This window comes from Aspergillus udagawae (genome assembly GCF_001078395.1).
Source record: "Aspergillus udagawae IFM 46973 DNA, scaffold_1, whole genome shotgun sequence".
Taxonomy (NCBI): domain Eukaryota; kingdom Fungi; phylum Ascomycota; class Eurotiomycetes; order Eurotiales; family Aspergillaceae; genus Aspergillus; species Aspergillus udagawae.
In genome coordinates this window covers 3,084,466-3,100,144 of record NW_025091264.1, presented here as the reverse complement: position 1 = coordinate 3,100,144, position 15,679 = coordinate 3,084,466, and the positions used below count along the sequence as shown (strand labels likewise).

The 15,679-nt window shown below is 51.8% G+C and overlaps 6 protein-coding genes and 1 non-coding gene across 7 annotated transcripts; 2 read left to right on the top strand and 5 right to left on the bottom strand.

The window, feature by feature from the left end:
* Window positions 1-138: 138 nt before the first annotated feature.
* Window positions 139-1,346, bottom strand: Aud_000999 (uncharacterized protein; the record flags this gene model as incomplete). Its single annotated transcript, XM_043286500.1, has 3 exons — window positions 139-211; window positions 269-368; window positions 419-1,346. 3 exons carry the CDS (start codon window positions 1,344-1,346, stop codon window positions 139-141), a joined length of 1,101 nt encoding a protein of 366 aa, XP_043142435.1.
* A 606-nt stretch (window positions 1,347-1,952) lies between these two features.
* On the bottom strand, window positions 1,953-2,024 carry Aud_000998. Its single transcript has one exon. It is a non-coding gene; the product is annotated as a tRNA-Glu (tRNA).
* A 729-nt stretch (window positions 2,025-2,753) lies between these two features.
* Window positions 2,754-3,882, top strand: Aud_000997 (putative NAD binding Rossmann fold oxidoreductase; the record flags this gene model as incomplete). Its single annotated transcript, XM_043286499.1, has 2 exons — window positions 2,754-3,080; window positions 3,142-3,882. 2 exons carry the CDS (start codon window positions 2,754-2,756, stop codon window positions 3,880-3,882), a joined length of 1,068 nt encoding a protein of 355 aa, XP_043142434.1.
* Window positions 3,883-4,603: 721 nt separating this feature from the next.
* Aud_000996 (inositol oxygenase) lies at window positions 4,604-5,613 on the bottom strand (the record flags this gene model as incomplete). The annotated part of the gene is made up of 2 exons (XM_043286498.1): window positions 4,604-4,660; window positions 4,723-5,613. 2 exons carry the CDS (start codon window positions 5,611-5,613, stop codon window positions 4,604-4,606), a joined length of 948 nt encoding a protein of 315 aa, XP_043142433.1.
* Window positions 5,614-7,025: 1,412 nt separating this feature from the next.
* Window positions 7,026-8,145, top strand: Aud_000995 (putative glycerol dehydrogenase; the record flags this gene model as incomplete). The annotated part of the gene is made up of 4 exons (XM_043286497.1): window positions 7,026-7,089; window positions 7,145-7,441; window positions 7,499-7,879; window positions 7,946-8,145. 4 exons carry the CDS (start codon window positions 7,026-7,028, stop codon window positions 8,143-8,145), a joined length of 942 nt encoding a protein of 313 aa, XP_043142432.1.
* Window positions 8,146-8,580: 435 nt separating this feature from the next.
* Aud_000994 (uncharacterized protein) lies at window positions 8,581-10,761 on the bottom strand (the record flags this gene model as incomplete). Its single annotated transcript, XM_043286496.1, has 3 exons — window positions 8,581-9,839; window positions 9,904-10,416; window positions 10,479-10,761. The coding sequence occupies 3 exons, from the start codon at window positions 10,759-10,761 to the stop codon at window positions 8,581-8,583; spliced, it is 2,055 nt and encodes a 684-aa protein (XP_043142431.1).
* Window positions 10,762-11,753: 992 nt separating this feature from the next.
* On the bottom strand, window positions 11,754-15,269 carry Aud_000993 (uncharacterized protein; the record flags this gene model as incomplete). The annotated part of the gene is made up of 1 exon (XM_043286495.1): window positions 11,754-15,269. The coding sequence occupies one exon, from the start codon at window positions 15,267-15,269 to the stop codon at window positions 11,754-11,756; it is 3,516 nt and encodes a 1,171-aa protein (XP_043142430.1).
* Between the last annotated feature and the right edge of the window lie 410 nt (window positions 15,270-15,679).

Sequence of the window (15,679 nt, the reverse complement as noted above, 5' to 3'; positions counted from 1 at the left end):
GCTTTTGATTCTTTTGCGCCTTAAATGTTTCTGTACCTTAGTCCCAGAGCGATGAATATGAGTCATGTCTAGGTTTCTGAGCGACCATCGTAAGGGAGATAATGAAAGGCGAATCTGCGCTCAGTCGAACAGAGAGAGTTAGGACAAGAGTGAGCCTTTCGCATCGACATCTGGTCTTTCGATGCCCTTAGGATACCCAAATAGCCCGACACTGCGCCAGGAGCATCAATGATTGCATCCCGCGAGTCTTAGCTGTTCCTCAACGTACTCTTGCTTGATGACAAGAGGGGCACGAGCGCGGGAACCATTGTTCGCAGATAAAGGCGAAGGTAGCGGAGGTGTTGATGGATTTTGTACATCTTCTCCTGCTGAGTTCCGGTTAGTGACCCTGACATCCAGGCTATCTAATCAGACTCACATTGTGAAACCAAATAAAAAACAGGATCTCGGCCACCTTCGGCATGAATCTGCGAGTTTATCGCACCACGCCACTGACTTTGAGTCGACAACGGTATCGTGATCGGTGGTAGGCCCAGCGAGCGAGACACCACGTTCGCTGGAGGGCGATATTCCAAACGATGCGCAATAAAGTCATAGCCACATTGCGCCTCAACTATCGACAGCCAATGGTCAAAGTCCAAGTCAATGAGCCGCGGTATAAAATCGATTCTGCGCGATTCTGGGGTTGTAAGGAGGTCTTGCATCGAGCATAGACCATGCTGAGCGGGGTTCACTTCGTTCAGAACCCATATGTTCCGAGAGAGCAGATCTGGCAGGGGTGGTTGGAGTAGAGCAGCTTGAGTCGGCGTTGTCTTGGCCCTTTTGCTCGGGGGCTCTGCGACAGTCTCCTCCTGCACAGTGACTGCAGGCCCGGCCTCTTCGACTGCATTGACCTGCTGCTCAGCCGCATTGCTTGGAATACTGCTTGGGGGTTGATCGGCCGCATGATTATCTTCCCGTCCAACTCTTTGACTTCTGCGTACAATGCTGCTGCCCTGATTGAAGGTGCTCGATGGGGGTTCGGCGGCCTGGTTCGGTCTTCCGCGTGTTGGAAGATAATGTACATGTTCGTTCTTGATCTTGTAGGCCATCCCCATTAGCCCGTCCATCCGGGTCTTGTTGAAACAGGCATCTTGGACGAAACCAGGCAGTCGGTGCAAGTTCGACTGTATCCACTCTTGCAGTTCCGTTCTGGCAGCCTTGGACTTGTACCCTTTGTCCAATTTCCCATGCGCGCTCATCAACTGCGTCAAGACGCGCCTCAACTCATGGATCTCCTTGTCCGTCCCTCCCAAATACGTGGCAAATAACTTTTGGTTCCAGTTGCGGGGACGAGGCGAGTCCATGGCTGGTATTGCGAGGTGATCTGTACGATGAGGGGCCGGAAATTGAGAGCTGAAAAATCTGCAGACATGTGAGTGAGGTAGACCAGCTTGGTTTTTTGAATAATGATCACTTACCTGACCTAGAGTGAGTGAACAATAGCGGCTCTTGCGCACGACTTTGAAGCTAAGCCCTGCTCTTACTCCAACCAGGACGCGTCGGATGACGCGTGGGTAAGGGTTTATGCAACGAATGGAAAAGATCCTTTCGCGGATAGCTGAAAGCAATTCAGAACGCCATCACAATGAATCATAAGATCTGTTCTGTAAGGATCTCTAATGACGAAAGAGGAATAAATAGTGCAAAGACTTGTACCCATGACTGGTAGAACGATCCAAACCATGCGGACAGCTCTGCGGGGAAATGAGAAAGTCCGGCGGTGAGCACGTGAAAGGCCATACATACCGTTAGCAGGAGATACCTGGCTCTATCCATACTTTACGTCCTAGGCAGAATACTGGTTAAGCAGTGATGCTTATTCACTGTAGGCTCGTGGCACAATGAGAAGCATCAGTGAACGCGACATTGGACCAGTTGGTAAGAAGATAAACAAAAAGCAAAGTATTATATTCCGTTGCGGGGAATCGAACCCCGATCTCCTGTGTGAAAGACAGGTATGATAGCCGTTACACTACAACGGAGCAATGATAGGCTCCATTATCGCGACATAGGTCTAAGGAGTTTAGCTCTAATGAAACCAGTAACGTCACTGTTTTTATCCTTCTATCATGGCGCATCATCCCTTTGATTATGCTCAGGATCTAAACCTGGATTAATTAGCCGACAAATGCATTGAGGATTGATGGCTCCAGCTCTTGATGTTACGCCATAGTTCGCAACCGCTGGGCATTGTGGGGAAGCGCATCCACTGAAGCGGGGAAAGTTGCTGGATTCAGGGATTCATGGGAGGAAATCGGCCTGGAAGCTTTTTTCCGACCTTTTCCCCGCTGGCGCTCTAAGTGGATGCTTTGGAACAATCTGGATACTCCTCCAAATGTAGCACCACCGGAAGTCATTATTCTGACCTGGGTTCCTATTTCCCGGTTCAAAGCTCGCCAATAATGGAAATGCCACGACTGAGCCTTTTGATAGCTCCCCAATCTGCGTTGCACGACTTCTCCTCACCGTGTGGGGTAAGAATAAGATATTGGTGTTGCCCTGTCCAACAATCTGACGCAGGCGACATAGCGGTCTGCAGTTCTTAGAGCATAGAAAGGATCGCCTGGCTAATTTAAGTCTTCTTGCTCATCCCTGATCTGCGTGTGTTTCATTCCATTATCCTCGTCCTTCACTGACCAATTGGTTCAAAATCTAACACTTTCAGCCTTCCACAGCCTCCTATCTCTCCCATCTTTTTCTCTCCTACCAGAATGTCTGCCAGAAAGTTAAAGATTGGCTGCGCAGGTCTCGGTCGCATGGGCAAGCGCCATGCGCTGAACTTTTTGGAGCGCACGCCGCGAGCACAATTGGTTGCTGCCAGCTCCCCGGACGATGCAGAGCTAGAGTGGGCAAAGGTTCACCTTGCCCCCTTCGGAGTGAAGCTGTACAAAAATTACGACGACATGCTCAAGCATGAAGGCCTAGAAGCTGTCGTTGTGGCTTCTGCCACTGCTGTGCATGCGGAACAGGCAATCAAAGCCATTGACGCCAACAAGCATGTCCTCTGCGAGAAGCCCCTGTCCACAAGCGTCGAGATTGTATGTCCTTTGCATGTCCTCTTTTGCTCCTGTAACCTCCAGCTGACGCTTACGCAACCAGTCGCAAACCGTCTTTGACGCAGCCGCCCGAAAGCCTGAACTCAAGGTGATGTGCGGATTCTCCCGGCGATTCGACGCTTCATACCGCGACGCGCACAAGAAGATGACTCAGGGATCCATCGGCTCGCCGTCCGTGATGCGCAGCCAGACATGCGACAAGCTCGACCCCACCGGCTTCTTCGTTGCCTACGCAGAGTTCTCCGGCGGCATCTTCGTCGACTGCTCGATCCACGATATCGATCTGGCGCTGTGGTTTTTCGGTCAGGACAGCAAGATCAAGTCCGTCTCGGCCGTGGGCATCACGGCGGTCGAGCCGGACCTCCGCAAACACAACGACCGCGATAACGCGGTCGGGCTGGTCGAGTTCTACAATGGCAAGATTGCATACTTCTACGCCTCGCGCATGATGGCAGCGGGCCAGGAAGATACCACCGAGATCATCGGCACCCAGGGCAAGCTCACGGTCAACGCTCAGCCAGCCATGAACCTGGTCAACGTCTTCGACAGCACCGGCGTGCGTCGAGAGATCCCGCAGAACTATTACGACCGTTTTGAGTATGCATTCGTCACGGAGGCTAATGAGTTCACGGCCGCATGCCTCGACAACAAAGACGTCCCTGTGAAGCTCGAGGGTGCTGTCCAGGCTGTTCAGATAGGCTGCGCTCTCCAGGAATCTCTCATTACCGGTCACAAGATCTACTTTGATGAGGCGGGCAATCGTGTTGATAAGCCGAGACTTTAGATCATTTGTTCCTTTGTTTATTGCATGATTGCATTCTATAAATAGATATCAAATTTATGAACTCATCTACAAGGCGCCTTCGGGATTCTCCAATGTCCTGCCAATGATAAACCGTTCATCTGAAGATCAATCTTAAATCTCTGCAACAACCAGACTTCGTCTTCTCGTCAATTGCCACGAAGACCATATCGTATTGGAATAGAGATTTCATTGTTTATTCCCCGCCACCAACGCGGAACCTTATTTCCGACACTCGTTTGGTCGACCACATCCAATGGGATGCATTGGATACAAAGCATATGAAGTCATGTACGTAAAAAATATAATTTCCTTAGAAAAGTCAGATGACGAAAATGGTGTCATTGATGGTATGGCATGCAAGAAGAGTTGCAGGATTATTTCCTATGGTGGTGGCAGAAAACGGATATGATGTACATCATTCCAATCGAGAAAGGTCATTGAAGTATTTTGCTGGCTGTATACCAGACAGGGTAGAACTGCATTAAACTGTGCCTGCAGCTAATCTAGAGTCCTCACTTAGGAGGGCAGATAACAAAGACAAACATCTATTAAGATCGAAGCATGCATGTAATCGAAGTCGTAAAATCATCCCTCGCTTTCGTCAAATGAGGCAGACGTTGTATGAAACAATGTAAATGGAACGCCGAAGTTCAAGTTGTATGGTATAAAGGAACATTTTCAAGATGCAATGCAACGCTGTCTACCACTTGATCACCTTCTCTGGGAAGAACTCGTCGATAAGTTCGAGGTAGTAGGGCTGTGAAACATGCGTTAGCTTTATGAGTTTGGTTGTCAAATGTGAGGATTCGGTCAGCTCACCTTCAATTCTTCGACGGACGGGACATCGTCGCTCTTGCTGTACAAATCGTAGGGGTTGAAAGCCTTGACGGCCTGGAGCATCTTCTGATCCTTCTCGTTCATGAACTCGTGGTAGGCACCAGCCTGGTGCCATGGGTAGAAGGAGTGGTAACGGATCATGGCAAGGGCTTCATCGGGGAGGGTGGACTGGTCCTTGACGACGTGGTAGAGGTACTCATCGTGACCCCAGGAGAGCATGATGTTATCAAGACCGCAGCCAGGGTTGTAGATTCCGTACTTGGTGCCGTAGATCTCATGGTCATAGTCAGGGTTCTCTTTGAAAGACTCTTTTCCGTAGATAATGCGATCGTCGAATGCGCAGCCCACTGGGAAGGTGTCTCCAACAACATCCCACTGTCCCTTGGCGTCGAAGAAATAGAGGAGCTTGCCAAGGTCGTGGATGAGGCCGGTCAGCTGCATCCATCTGGGCTTTCCATCGCGACGGATGGCCTCGGCTGACTGTAGCAGATGCTCGATCTGCGAGAGGCTGGTGTCGGGATCAGACTCGTCAATCAAAGTGTTCAGCTTCTCCATGGCGTCCCAGATGGACATCTCAGCGCGAGTCTTCGAGTGGAAATCATTGCGAGCCTTGAGGTTGTAGGCAACGGTCTGCTTTGTGTGTTGTTCGCGATAGAAGTTCTTCACGCGGTCGCAAGCGTCCTCGTACTGGCGGAATTGAGTCTTGTCCTTAGTCTTGTCGAACTCTGATTCGTCATACAATCCGCGTTCTTTTTTCATCTCGTCCTTGAGGACGTTGACAGTGTCGATAGCATCGGATAGGTCTTCGAGTGCCTGGCCGTCGCGCTTGGTGTTGAACACCGCGGGTTCGGGGCTCATCGCTGTTGGTGCCATTGTGTTGTAGATAAAGAAGGCTAGATGAAAGAAAGCTCTCTGTACTGCTTCTTGGTCAAGATAGAGAGAATGGAAGAGCTGATGATGGTGCTTCGGAAGAAAGGAAGGGGAGATGCAGTGGGTGTTGCGACGTTATTATATGATCGATGGAGAGTAGTCACTGCTCTGTAGCAGTGACCAGGTATATAGGTATTCAGTGTTCAGCACGAATACCAATAATTTCAACGCCACGTGCCGGTGGGAATCCATGACCCGATGTGAATACATGGTGAAAATTCCTGAAAAGAAACCCACAACGGTGAATATGGACTGATTCGACAAAAAGGCTGATAGGATTTGCATGAATGCACGGATTCTGGCTTCCGCATATTCGAGAATCCATGACAATTCGACTATCTCCAGACGTATCCCCACAGCTTCAGGGTAGCGCAGATCGAAGACAGATCTGGACCAGGGGGTTCAAGGACAGCCATTCAGTCTGGAGTATGCAGGCGGTAGTGGAGACGCAGTGCAAATCATGCTGACCATTGTTGACCATATCCATGTCTGCTGACTTCATCATCGCGGGGCAAAGTTCGGATGTCGGCCGTTGTGGCCACAGTCCTAAGGATTCTGGTTTCCGAGAGCCACTGCACTCTTCCCGAGTCCCTGGTTTCTTTTTATGGTGATGACAGACCTCCGCGTGGGATGGATGTGGTTGATCCATGGATTGACACGGCCCCAGAACGTCGTTCATTAATAACGGAATTCCTAGCCATTTCTGGAATCCTCAGCAGCCTTCGTTCCACACTCATATCCCGTTCGCTTGTGTTCTGCTACTGCGTTCACAGCAATTGATATGGCTACGCAAGGTGGAAGTGTACAGTTTCTCGCCGTTGCCAGCTTTAAATGAGACTACTGCATCAGTAGATGGCTCATCCAGCTCTCGTCTACAGCAGAGAGTCCGCTGAGGTCAGAAAATGGCGATAATACAATGACTGGGGACAGTCCAGCGGAGGGAGGCCTGGAAATTCTCGCCATCCACCTTGCCATCGATCGTTCTGTAGCAGATCATGAACACCTGACGTATAACTTAGATAAGCCTCACAAAAAATAGATAAATAGTAATTGTAATAACACCTTGGCGGTACAGATGATGCCAATGATGCCATTCATCTCGGGAATTGTCGCCGTAAAGATAGACCGACCCCACGCTGCTGCTGATTGATGGAGAAACTCCGGCGTCTGGTCCGCATCGGCGCGGGGTGTCTTTTATACCCTATGAGGGGCAGCTATTCTCCTACCTGTCTGGATCCTGATTCTTTCTACTCTTCGGCACTCATTCTTCCTTTCTCGTTCTTGTCTCTTTACCTACAATATCAAAGAACAATATAGCGTCCTCTCACTTCTATCATCACTTCAAAAGAATCATCATGGCTGTGCACGAAACTCGCTTCAAGCTCAACACCGGTGCGGAGATCCCTGCCTTGGGTCTGGGTATGTTCTTCCCCCACGTTCGTCCGCAGAGGGCAGGCCAGCTTATTCAAGACAGGAACATGGCAATCAAAGCCTGGAGAGGTTGAGAGGGCCGTCAGCCATTCTATCTCGGTGGGATACAGACACATCGACACCGCTTACTGCTACCAGAACGAAACAGAGGTCGGCAGTGGCATCAAGGAGGCGCTGCAATCTGGAAAGGTCAAGCGTGAGGATTTGTTTGTCACCACCAAGCTGTGGTGCACATACCATACACGAGTTGAAGAGGCTCTGGACAAGAGCTTGAAGAACCTGGGCTTGGACTACGTTGATCTCTACCTGATGCACTGGCCCTTGGCCATGAACCCTGAGGGTGAGAACTTCAGCGCTTCGTTTGACAGAACCACGGAGGAGGCTAACTAGTTGAAAGGAAACCATGAGCTGTTCCCCAAGCACCCCGATGGCTCTCGGGACATCCTCCAGTCCCACTCTCACATCACCACTTGGAAGAGCATGGAGAAGCTCCTGGCTACCGGCAAAACCAAGGCTATCGGTGTCTCCAACTACAGCAAGAAGTATCTCGAGCAGCTACTACCCGAGGTGACTGTTGTTCCGGCCGTCAACCAGATTGAGAACCACCCATCTCTTCCCCAGCAGGAGATTGTAGATTTCTGCAAGGAGAAGGGCATTCACATCACCGCATACAGCCCTCTGGGAAGCACCGGAAGCCCGTTGTTTACCGCCGAGCCTATTGTCCAGGTTGCGAAGAAGAGAGGAGTCAGCCCGGCCAGCGTTCTCCTCAGCTGGCACAGTACGTTTCCATTGCCCATACAATTTCCCTTCTTGTCTGCAACTCACTAACAATCTGCTGCAATAGTCGCCCGTGGATCTTCCGTCCTCGCCAAGTCCGTCACACCTTCGCGTATCGAGGAGAACCGCACCAGCCTGATCAAGCTCGATGATGAGGATATGGCTACCATTGCCAAGTACACGAACGAACTCGCCGAGAAGAAGGCCTTCCAGCGTTTCGTCTATCCTCCTTTCGGTGTTGATTTCGGCTTCCCGGATAAGTCGTAAGCGCCTTTCTTCCCATCGCCTCCCTAGACCGAGCAACGCGGTTGTACTGTCAACAAAGATTGTATATAATGAATAAACGGCGGTCTTTGCATGTCTAGAACCTAGCATTCTATAGAAAGAAGCTTGTACAGAACAATGGGGTTCGTTTGAATTCATGACTAAAATCCAGTACTCAAGACATCTTGCCAAAAGGAGATGTTCAAAAATCAACAGATACTCCTTTCAGGACAGCAAATGCACAGGACAAGCTATGGTACATGTCAATCAGATAGTAACCAAGAACCAGAAATGAATTAACTCACCGCCTGCATCACAGTAAATCTTTCTGATCTTCTCCTGTAACCCACCCGCTGTCGACTATTCAGCCCACTGCCTTAGATCATGGGATGTAGAAATCAAACACTGGCTCAGTGGTAGATGGGAATGCAAGAGGATCTACTCCTTTGCCACTTTGATCACTCTGTGCTTGACAACCACCTCTCCAACAGCCAAGCCAATCCATTCCCTTTCCAGAGAAATCTTCAAAGACGCGGTAGACGAGTCTTCCTCCGTGTCAGAGAAAACGTTTCTCGAAGTAAAGAACTCCCGATAGCCCAGCTCGACTATCTCCGCTGGGATCTCCTGCTTGCTGCTGTGGGCGCGCAGCCTAGCAAACGCCCGCAGGGCCTGGACCCGTCGTTGCTCCCGCTCTAGCAGGATCGCCTGGGCCAGGGTACTCGAGAGAATACGGCGTGCGTTCATCTTGACAAAAGCCTCTTTCAAGTGCTCGAAGGGCAGGCATACAAGGACGGCCGAGGTCGTTACGATCTCTGGGCTTTGCTTCTGTTCCTCGAGAGCCGCAAACGAACCGAACTTGACCTCTGCCAGCTTTGGGTTGGGGAGTGAAGGCGTCAGAGAGGAGTGTAGGTATTCGGGAATCCGGTCGGGCATGCCTTTGCAGTGGGCCTGAGGGAACAAGGTGAAGTCGGCTTCCATGCGGCTGACGACAAAGTCCAACGCGGCGGTTAGTAGATGCGCAGCCCACTTGGTCTGAAGGTCGTCGTTGGTGTCGTTGACCTTGTTTAGCGTTCGCTGGTTGTCAGTGACTGGCTGGTCGCCGGAGGATTTCTCTGGCTCTGCGATCTGAGGAGCGGTGATGAGAAATTTTGATATGCAGAAGCCGAAGTAGTAGATCAATTCGATGTTGTCCCAGTTGATGGCCTCCACAATCAGCTTGATACCCGTTTCGACAATATCCCGCCGCTGAAGAAAAGCCCCGGAGCTGGCGTAGCACATGGCAAAATCCGCCAGTGCCGTATTGATTGGATATGGAGACGACTTGATACTCTCTTCGGTGTACCCCAGACTGAAGAGTGTCATGGACCTGAGCCGTTTCTGGTTCAAGAGGGCCAACCCGTACAAACTCTGAAGCGCAATTCCAAACGCCTTGACCAACAGGAAGTTCTCACCAGCCATCGCTACTATTTCGGGTATTTCCTGCTTGGCTGCAGGTGACTTCAAAATCGACGCGAGAAGAGGACTACGGGCGATCAACACCTTGTGCGTGCGGATGCTGATAGGTGGGAAATTGTCCTTGCCCGACTTCAATAGGATCCGGCAGTCGTGAAATTCCTCTCTATCATATAGGCGAAGGACGTACGCGGCGAGGGGACCGTCGTCATACTCTGTAGCGGTTTCAGGGTGGTTCTTTGCGACTAGTTGCGGGACTCAATCAGCCTCCAGGCTGTGCCATGTTCTGACCCACTCGATGAGACTCACCTTCATTTTCAGCGACATCCTTAGAGCTCGTTCCGTTGTCCTTCAACGGCCAGTTTTTGGATACGTGACTGGGATCCGCGGAAACGTCCTCCCCGTTCTTGGCGACTGGGTGCAGCGCATACAATGGCAAATCATGGCCTAGCAAGCTGCACGCTCCATTGACATATCCGCTTCGCGGGGTGTACACGCAGGTACAACAATCTCCAGCGTGATGGACACAGCAGCACGAGGGCCGACGTGGGCAGTCGCAATCGGCCCGGGCCTTGTGAACACAGCATGCGGGATCGAATCGGCAGGTTGCCGTTCCATGGAATTGGCAATATGGGAGTTTCTTGGAGGCCGAGGAAGAGAGGCTCACGTCCCCGTGGATTCCACTCTGCACGCTGGGAGCGCGGATTGTCTCCTCAGTGGTTGCCGCAATGGAAGGCGAATGCAAAGGCGCAGCGGATGTTTGTGCGACGAAAGAGATGTCATGGTAGGAGTGCGAAGCGTGATGATTAACACCGTAGCTGTCTAGGAGCGAACGATCAGGACCTTAATTTCTCCACAGAATGATATTGAGAACTCACACTCACATTGACTCTGAGCCGCGGCATGCTTCTTCCCCCAGGATGCCCCATCAACAATCAGTGGGAGGCGCAGCGTATCCACAGAAGACGCAGCGCGCAACTGGGCAGCAGCAGCATCATCAGCCGTACTCTTGTACGACGGAGGTGACTCGCTGCAACTGGGTGCGTTGCAGTCGCCCTGCGATGACTGCTTGTTCTTATTCTGTTTCTTCTTCTTCTTATGAGCCTTCTTCTTGGCCCTGCGGTTCTCTACATATCCGTCCAACTGCGGGAGCACCATCGACGCCATAAGGGGGACTGAGCAGCAGTTTCTGCACAGGGCAGCTCTGCAGTCAGGATCACGATAATCGAACGAAGGCTCGCTAGCGGATCCGGAGACCTGGGGACAAGATGGCAAGTCAGTGATGCAGATGGAGTAGCGCCTAAGCATAGCCTTCTTCCGCTCTGATTCCTTCTTTGTCTATTAGAAGGCAGTAAGGAAATGTATTTGGGCTTAGGGGTGTATTCCCTGTAAATGAAGTAGAAATCTGAAGATGGAAGATTTAAGTGGGATATGGAAAGGATAAAGAGCGTAATGTGTACATGTATGAAGAGATCTCTTGTTTTGTCACTGCTTGGTCGCTATAGCGATGTCATCTGGTCTGGGACTTGGGACTGAGCTTCACTAACAAATGCTCTTAGTGTAGGCAAAAGGCAACCCCTCTAACACTACACATTATGCTTCAAATCTAGCTTGTATCTTTCATGTGCAAAAGATATGTCCTATCATCGCACTTTTCATTCTCTTGAAGTACTAATCGAAAGAAGGGCTAACATTCACCACGTGATTCATCTCAGTGTGAAATAAACGCTCGCCTCATCTATCTCAGGTTCTACTCTTTACGTTCAGAAAGCAGACCAGCTCTAGATGTCTCATACGCTTTCTATCATCACCCAAATCACACTTGTCTTATTATGTCTTTATTGACAATGTACGTTAGTGCTAGTTCGATGTGGATGATGTCCAAAATGAAGAGGTATCTGAATCGATAGATGGAAGACAAGCTATATATGAATAGTAATCCCAGTAAGTAAAGAAATAATTCCATTTCGCCCAACATGAAGAGAACGCAGTTGGTATATAGTCGTCGAATAAAAAGAATCAACCCTGAATCAAGAGGCATCGGATACACGAGGAGATATAAGGAGGGAAATTGTGAAATCCGAGATGCTAGGCAAAAAAAAATAAATAGGAAATATATGAGGGAATGTGAAGAGGCCTTCGGCAAGGAAATAATACGCTTAAAACATTCCTCCTTCTATGGGCACACCGGGCGGCGGGTATTGTGGGACAGCCGGTGCGGGGGGCAGATGGGCAGCGGCAGCAGCCATGGCTTGCTGTCGGGCCTTGGAGTTCAGGCTCCCGCCCTCGCTGGAAGTCTTCCGGAGCTTGTTGTGTTTGGACTTGGGCCGCTTGTTGTTGTCGTCGGAGAAGGTGCTATATTCCTCAGGAGGGCTGCTGGCTGTCGAGGCCGGATGGTACGACTCATGCTTCTCGCCCTTGAGAGCGCCAATGATGGTCTGGGTGGTGGTCTGGCGGCGTCGTCGTGGGTTCATAGGCGGGATTGGGGGCGTCTCCATGCCGTTACTTAAGCTTGCGCCTGGGGGAAGACCCACGGTCGGCACGTTGGATGTGCATGACACAAAAGTTGGCTCGGAGATCTGGGTCTTGTCGATGACCCGCTTTTGAAGGCTGCCATGGCCTGGGGCTCGCTGCGGCAGCGGATGGGCGCCGGTTGCATGGGTGGGTAGAGATGTCGTAGAATGATTCGGGGACATTTCGTGTAGAGGTGGTGTGGCATTGGCGGAATAAGGAGCAATTGGAGACGGGCGAGGAGACACTCCAATCATGGAAGGGTTAGTGGAGGGCGGAGGAGGTCGATCAAAGTAGCTTGATGTAGCAGCAGACCGACTCCCGCTGCGGTAACGTCCAGATGCGGCTGACGAGCAACGATCGTAGGATGCCGAACGATCATTGACCTCTACCGATGGACGCGTGGAGGATGGAACCGAAGGGGCGGCTCGCTGGTCAAAGTGCGGGAACGGCTCAGGGGAGCCGGCAGCATCTTCTTCCAGTGTTCCCAGATCATCGCGATCGCGGTAACGTGTTCGGCTCTTAGAGCGGCCGGACGCGTCCGAATTCGAACGATCCCTCTGAGACCTCATGCTCGAATGCGGTGATGCGCAACGGCTGCGGCTCGATTCGCGGGAGCCTTCGTGACTGCCGCGGCCAAAGGCCGCCACTCTGGATCGAATAGATCTCTCTCCGGCGATTTGCGGTGAGCTGGTGTTGGAGTGCTTGCCGAAGCTGAACGGCATCTTCTCGTCCTCCTCTCGCCAGGGGTCGTCCGGTACCAAGGCTGGAGTGGATGCGCTGGAGAGAGCGACCGCCTTGGTATTCTTCGGGTCTTGTCTGCTGAAGAAGGGATGTTTGGGATTCTTGCTCTTCAAAAGGGCAAATGCGTTGCCGGGCTTTGTTTGAGGGGGGTAATCTGGTGTTCGATGCCCGGAGATCGGGCTAGCTGATCGACTCTCGCTTTCAGCAAACCCTCTCAGCTTCTCCTGCACTCTCTTGCGCCGCTCAGCGAGCTCGATCTCGAATTCTTCTCGCTCCCGCTGGGTCTCCGTGCTTCCTTGACGTCTATGCTTCGATTTTAATTCATCTTCCCAAGAAGGTACCTTGGAGTTGTCCTGTGAGTCCCTTGAGCTGTTTCCAGCCGTGGACGCGCGCTGAGAGTCAGCGTCGGCCGTATCCGACCCGTCGGCCACGGATCCATCAACCTCGTCGTCGTTGAGTTTTGGTGGGAAGGCAGGAGAGTGCGGTACGTGGAATGACGAGCGATCGCTGTCACGGCGAAGATGGGTGCGGACCAGACCACTTAGTCCAAGGCCCGAGGGTCCGAGTGTGGGTGAGTCCGGCTTCTCCGGGAGAGCACCGCTGTCATCCGCAACGCTTACTCTTTCCGATGCTTCAATTTCAGCAATAGGCTTCAAATCACCAAGATCGGAGAACCGAACTTCAGGCAGAACGCTTTGATGTTCTTCAGGGGGGGTTGCAGGCTTGGATGGGGGGCTAGATCGAAAAGCAGGATGGACAGCGTCGATAGCAGCTGCAACGTCCCTTGCATTGAATTCATCACCTTCATCGTCGGATGCATCAGGACTGGGGTTTGCGAAAAAGGTGCCATTTGCAGGACCGGCGGGAGAAGCATCGATGCTCGGGGCAGTCGAATGATTCGCCGCACGATGAGACTCGCTGTAATGGGAGGAGGCAGACTCGGGTCTGGACCAACCGCTCGTGTTTGAAAGACCTCGGGAACGTCCAATGCGTTCCTGTGGAGTCATCCGACCAGGAGGTGATGGAACTCGTCGGAGGGGCGGTGTGCTCCTGCCCTGGTGCATCTGTAGTTGGCGTCGAGTAAACTGGTTCTCATCAAAAGCGGATTGAGGCTTGTTGAAGAGGCCCATCGCCGTAGCTTTTCCATGATCTTCCGGTTGCAAGGCGGCCGCCAATGTTCCTAGTTCCTCATTCTCGCTGACAGGTGGACTCAGTGGCGGTACTCCATAGCCGGGAGTCAGTTGTGACTTTGGCTCCTTGGGGTCGCTCTCGTTGCTCGGCAGTTGTGGCGACGCGGTTGAGGATGGAGGGCTGCTCGGACGGGAAGCCTCAGGTGTTGGCTCGGTGATCGCGAGTTTCTGGAGGCGGTCACGCAGATTGGTCGCGCTTCTAGAGTACGTCCGGCTAAGAAGAGGCAACTCTGGCGTACCCGCACGTTGGCGACTTAGACTTTCCAGGCGGTGCAACGTCGTATTCTGCTGGTTCTGTGCGGACTGTGCCAGTCCTTGTCCATAGAGACGTCGAGATTTAAAGGAGCCACGTTCAGAGGCCATGGCCCCTATGAATCCTGACTTCGAATTCTCGCCAGGACCCCCAGTCCCTGTGGACAATGATTCTCCATCGATCGAGGTAGCTGCTGTTGACGTGCGACGATTGGCAGTAGGGCCAGATGCGGTTGAGGACGACGTTGTCCGCTTCATGGAGGAGATGCTTGACAGACCATCCTCCGATTCTTGGGCTAGAGATTCGTGCTGATTCTCCTCGGCCGCGCACTCCTCCTCCTTTGCCTTCAGCCTCAAGCGTTGGAAAGCAGACATGGACAGGTCGTGCTCATAAAGGGCGCGTCCCACCGGTGCTCGACCCGACTCGGATCCGGAACCATTCGCCGTCTTGGTCGGGATCTTGTAAACCTTCTGCCGTCCACCAAATAGATTATTGCCCTCGGTTCGCCGGGCCCGGCTCATGATACTGCCATTGTGCGAACGATCATCATCGGTCCCGTAGCCCCCGTCGCCGCCGGAGACGAACGAATCGGTACGGCCCAAGTTGATCGATGGCCTACCATCTATAGAAGCCTCGTCAATGTCTGCCAAAAGGTTGGGACTGTGCCCGAAAAGATTCAATCGGGAAGCGCGCTTGGGAAAGAGGACGCTGTCGTCACTCGCTTTGCCGATCAATGAGTCTGGGTCATCCTGTTCTCGCAGCATGCTGAAACGCGCAGACAGCTTCGGCATCAGCAAGCTGGTGCGAAAGTCATCCGTAGATGGCAGGGCATTTGCGAGGTCGAGCTCCGGTTTATCTTCTTGTTCTCCTTTTTTGTTTTTCCATGATAACTTGGAGGTCAGTGATGTCGGCACACTCTCCATGCTCTCACCATCCTCCTTCACTTTCTCCTTTCTGCTTTTCCGAAATCGATTCATGGTTCGGCCTTAAAACACGGATTATGGTGACAAGGCGAAAGTATCCGTTCAAGGAGTGCTCGATGATCTTTGCACAATCAGGATTGGCCACTCGATCGAAAGATGGTGTGAACCGCTACGCCGTCAACGATTACCAGTCAGAAATGAAGCCATCGACTGTTGACAACACTGTACAGATAAAAGTGCGCGGAATTGATACACGACGGGTAAGCAATGACATACAGGATATTGAGAAACAGAAAGTGACGAGAGTGAGAGAAGAGATATCAATGTATCACAATCATGGATTCATCCCCTGCGCATAGAATGTCGGACTCCGCAGCTGCGAATAGTACTTTGGCTCGCTCCAAAAATAGCCAATTAAAGATAGGGATGGGCTGAGCTATCGACGGACGGGGCGACAGGAGAGT